The 4,762-nt window shown below is 41.0% G+C and overlaps 1 protein-coding gene across 1 annotated transcript; it reads left to right on the top strand.

Annotated features, from left to right (window-relative positions):
• Positions 1-1,185: 1,185 nt before the first annotated feature.
• IFNB1 (interferon beta 1) lies at positions 1,186-1,746 on the top strand. Its single transcript, XM_011385236.2, has one exon. It carries the CDS (start codon positions 1,189-1,191, stop codon positions 1,744-1,746), a length of 558 nt encoding a protein of 185 aa, XP_011383538.1. The 5' UTR covers positions 1,186-1,188.
• Positions 1,747-4,762: the final 3,016 nt, after the last annotated feature.

Here is a 4,762-nt window from a genome sequence, read left to right as displayed (position 1 = left end):
TAGATTTTTTTACTGATACTTTTCTTATGAAAATCAGTTACTGCATGCTAACAAAAAATGGCCTCAGAAATATTGAGATAGGGCCATTTACAGATTGCCAACAAACATGTAAAAAGATGCTCAACATCACTAACCATCAGGCAAATGCAAATTAAAACCGTAATAAGATATCACCTCACACTTGTTGTAATGGCTATCATCAATGCATCAGCAAACAACAAATGCTGGCGAGGATGTGGAGAAAAAGGAACCCTTGTGCACTGTAGGTGAGACTGTAAACTGATACAGCCACTGTGGAAAACAGTATGGAGTTTCCTTGAAAAATTAAAAATAGAACTACCATATGACCCAGCAATCCCACTTCTGGTATTTATCCAAAGAAATCCAAAACATTAATTTGAAAACATATATGCACCTCATGTTCATTGAAGCATTATTTACAATAGCCAATATATAAAAGCACTTTAGGTGTCCATCGATGGACAAATGGATAAAGAAGATGTGGTGGTACATATATACAATGGAATATTACTCAGCCATTAAAACAAAGAAATCTTGTCATTTGTGACAACATGGATGGACCTAGATAGACGGTATTATACTAAGTGAAATCAATCAGAGAGAGAAAGATAAATACCATATGATTTTATCTATATGTGGAATCTAAAAAACAAAACAAATGAACAAGCAAAACAGAAACAAACTCATAGATATAGAGAACAAATTGATTGTTCCAGAGGGGAGGGGGTTTGGGGGAATGGGCGAAAAAGGTGAAAGGGATTAAGAAGTTCTAATTTCCAGTTATAAAAATAGTCACAGGAATGTGAAGTACAGCATAGGGAATGTAGTCAATAATGATGTAATAGCTATGTACGGTGCCAGATGGGTACTAGATTTTTTGGGGTGATCACTTTGTAAGGTATGTAAATGTCTAACAACTATGTTGTACACCTAAAACTAATATGATATTCATTCAACTGTAATTGAAAAATAAATCTGAAAAAAATATAAATGACAAAAGAAAACTGAAAAGGAGAACTAAAAGTGGGAAATTCCTCTGAAATAGAAACGGTAGATGACCATATAAATAGCCCAGGCTCATGGAGAAAAGACATTCACATTGCCAACGCTTGAAGCCTTCCCTTCAGTGCCTAGGTGATAGTAGGCAACACTGTTCCTGTTTTCACCATGACCAACAGGTGCATCCTCCAATTTGCTCTCCTGTTGTGTTTCTCCACCACAGCTCTTTCCATGAGCTACAACTGGCTTCGATTCCAACAAAGAAGCAGCAATTTAGCCTGCCTGAAGCTCCTGTGGCAGTTAAATGGAACTCCTCAATATTGCCACAAGGACAGGATGGACTTCAAGCTCCCTGCGGAGATTAAACAACCACAACAGTTCCAGAAGGAGGATACCGTATTGATCATCCATGAGATGCTCCGGCAGATCTTTGATATTTTCCAAAGAAATTTCTCTAGCACTGGCTGGAATGAAACCATCATTATGAATCTCTATGTGACACTCAGTGGGCAGATGGACCGTCTGGAGACAGCTATGGAGGAAATGGAGGAGGAAAACTTCACCTGGGAAAGCATGACAGTGCTGCATCTAAAGAATTATTACTTTAGGATCATGAGGTACCTGGAGACCAAGTTGTACAGCAGATGTGCCTGGACAGTAGTCAAAGCGGAAATTCTCAGGAACTTTTTCTTCCTTAATGGACTTACAGAATACCTCCAAAACTGAAGATCTCTCAGCCTGTACTTCTGAGAAAGAACTGACAATGACTTCAACTATTCTTCAGGTATTCTTCTGAGAAAGAACTGAGAAAGTGCTGACAATGACTTCAGGTATTCTTCAACCAGCAGAAGCTCTTCAAGTGACTGACAGCTAATGCAATGCCTTTGAAAGGACAGTTAAAGACTTTAAATGTTTAAATTAAATTAAGCATTAAGTTATTTTTTAAATTTATTTATATTTTTACCTTGGAAAATATTTTTTTTTGAAATAAAAGTCAACATGGCAGTTTTGATTTCAACTTGATTTATACAACCACCCATGTTAAAAATTATACAACACCTGTTAGATGTTCTTTCTAAAATATGCCTGCAAAGTTGTACTAGCCCCTGCCTCCAGAGAATTTAAAATTCAAGAAAGCCACATGGAATATACAAGGTAAGAGACAATAAGGGGACCTGTATCTTCTTTGAGAATAAACGTGGCCTGAGCCTCTATAGAATTAAAAAAGGAAGAGGCCAGCAAGTGGCTCTGGAACTAGAATTGGGTTGCCTACTGCTTCTGCTCTGTACTCCCAGGCTCTCTGGCCCTACGGTTAGAATTTGACTGGCTGTCAGGGTAACCAGAGGAATATTGAAGCTCTTGTGTTTGCCCAAAACTCATCTCTGTTACCTGTGGGTTGCTCTGCTCTTCACCTCAACCCCACAGGATTCAAATATATTTATATGCCCCCACAAGCCTAAGGGTAAGAAGTCCCAGACTTCTGAAACACTGTTAAGTAGTAGCCCCTTTATTTTACTCTTCGTGGAACAGCCAAAATGTATGAGTATCTTAGGGGAGCTATGCTCTCTGTCTGCTTCCAGGGCACAGACACCTGAGGGAAAAAGAAATCTGCTTTTTAACCTGCCATTTGGCTAGATTTTCACTCCAAGTCTTTTCCTAATCTCCCCTGCCCTATTCATACAGAATTCCAGGAAAATCCTACTTGATTTTTCTGCTGCTCTGCATCTTTTGAAGCCACACACTCCCTAGAACCAAATCCTAGGTAGGGGCAGCAGATTAAGTCATTTTGGACCAAGTGAAAAACCAGGAAGCATAGGAGAAAAGGAAATTCGGGTGGGCTTCCATTGGGAAAATTAAGTTTTCCTAGGAGATCTTTGGGCCTCTGGCCAGCATGGCTGGATTTCTGAACCCCTTGTACTCTTGTATTATTATGAATGTTCCTGTAATTAGCAGCTGCCTTTCTGTGCTGAGCTCTTATGTGTGTAATCGGATTTACTCCTTTTCACAAGCATCTTTCAGGTAGGCACAATTACATTATTGCTATTTTACAAGTCAGGAAACAAGTCTCAAAAGAGGTTTTGTAACTGCTCCAAGGTCACATAGCTAGTGAGTGGCGGTTTAAAAAAATTCAAAGGAGAGAATTGTATAAGACCTTATTTCTATCTAGGCATTTTCTCCTAGAGTAGTACAAAAGTCTGAGTTCCCTTTAAGACATTCAGCCTTGAGGAGATATCTGTCAGTCAAGGGTTTCAGAGAGGATGCTAAGTATTGTGTAAACAGTGAACTGAGGGCTCCCCCTTCTGACTCAAGGTGGGTAACACACTGGTTATGGAATCAAGAAGTGTCACCATGTCAAGGTCCATGTAAAACAATAAACCTCTCTCCTTCCAGCTCCCCAGACTCTATGACCTTACACCCCAGAGCTGCCAAAAGCACTTCCACAGCCATGATTCCTTTTGCCTGGGAGTCAAAGACAAGATTAGCACATAGAAATGCAGAGTAATATAAGCAGTGGCTGGAAAAGCCAAGAGGATGTTAAAGAAGTTTCTCTCGGCAATGGGCCCCTACTGCCCACTATCTTCTCTGGACCAACACCTAAACTAGCCCAGAAACTGAGAGGCTGAGGGAACCCTGGAAAGGCCCTCGCTGCATGTGTGCTGGGGCCTAGATGGGCAAATGAGAGGCTTTTTCTGTAAAATTATACATAACTGTGCCACCGCTGAGCATGTAGGCCCATTTAGAACACCAACAGGAGTGATGTCAGAAACATGGTGGAGTGAGAGATGTCCCCAGATCTCTTCCCTTGAAACGAAAATAAGCTGAACATCTAAAACTCAACAAAAAACATTCAAACAGCACATTAGCATATCTGAGCATGGGATCTGCTCATGGGAGCTACCACAGGTCAAAACCCCAGGTGTAGGGCAGTGGACTGAGGGAAACAAAGAAGCTACCTCTCGCAGCTGCCAGAGCTCCTTGTAGAAGGAGGAGGAGGGGAGAAGGTGCAACAAAGGAAGGAACAGGTCTGCCTGGGAGAGCTGTGAGCTCCGCATGGCCAGCAGAATTGCCATTATCAGGGCAGAAAGCAGAGAAATGGGGAAGGCAGAGAAGTGAGGACATCAGAGAAACAACAGTTGATTTTTACCAGCCATGGTTGCAAAATGCAAGGCTGAGACACAGCCCCCATCCCCGAACCCAGAGGGCCCCTCCCCCTATATCCTCCAAGACTGATCACAATAGAGGACCAAGGGAATCTGAGCGAATGCTACCAAAACTGTCACTAACACTGACAGAGACTGAGACTGAGGGTAACGAGGGTGATTAAACATCTATAAGAGAAAAAGGCATTGTTAGGGCCTTTGTTATATAAAGTAGGGATCCAAGAGGCTTAGACGCTACCGACTGGAAACCAAATGAAAAGCACCTTCTCTGCTTTTAAATTATATAAAGAGAGACCTTTATTTAATAAATCTTCTTTCTGGAAAAAAAGCAGAATACATTTCCATTAATGCCCAGGCAGAGAAATAGTCCATTAAACACCATAAACAACCAAGGTGACAAGACATCTCTGAAAGAAAGAGAAAAATATCCAGAAAATATGCTTATGGACATAGAAATATGCAACTTAAATGACAGAGAATTCAGGATGGTTGTAGGGAGATAAAGCTCCCCAAATTCAAAAGGGTGCATGGTTTATCTCAGGAGGCCTGCTTGCATAAAAAAGAAAAGGCTGGTTCTGTGG

Source organism: Pteropus vampyrus, unplaced genomic scaffold, assembly GCF_000151845.1.
Source record: "Pteropus vampyrus isolate Shadow unplaced genomic scaffold, Pvam_2.0 Scaffold675, whole genome shotgun sequence".
NCBI lineage: Eukaryota > Metazoa > Chordata > Mammalia > Chiroptera > Pteropodidae > Pteropus > Pteropus vampyrus.
The sequence above is the reverse complement of the archived record's forward strand: the minus strand, read 5'-3'. Positions and strand labels throughout refer to the sequence as shown.

Excerpts from the sequence above, each read along its gene's own strand:
- IFNB1 (XM_011385236.2), top strand. The coding sequence starts at position 1,189 with ATGACCAACAGGTGCATCCTCCAATTTGCTCTCCTGTTGTGTTTCTCC.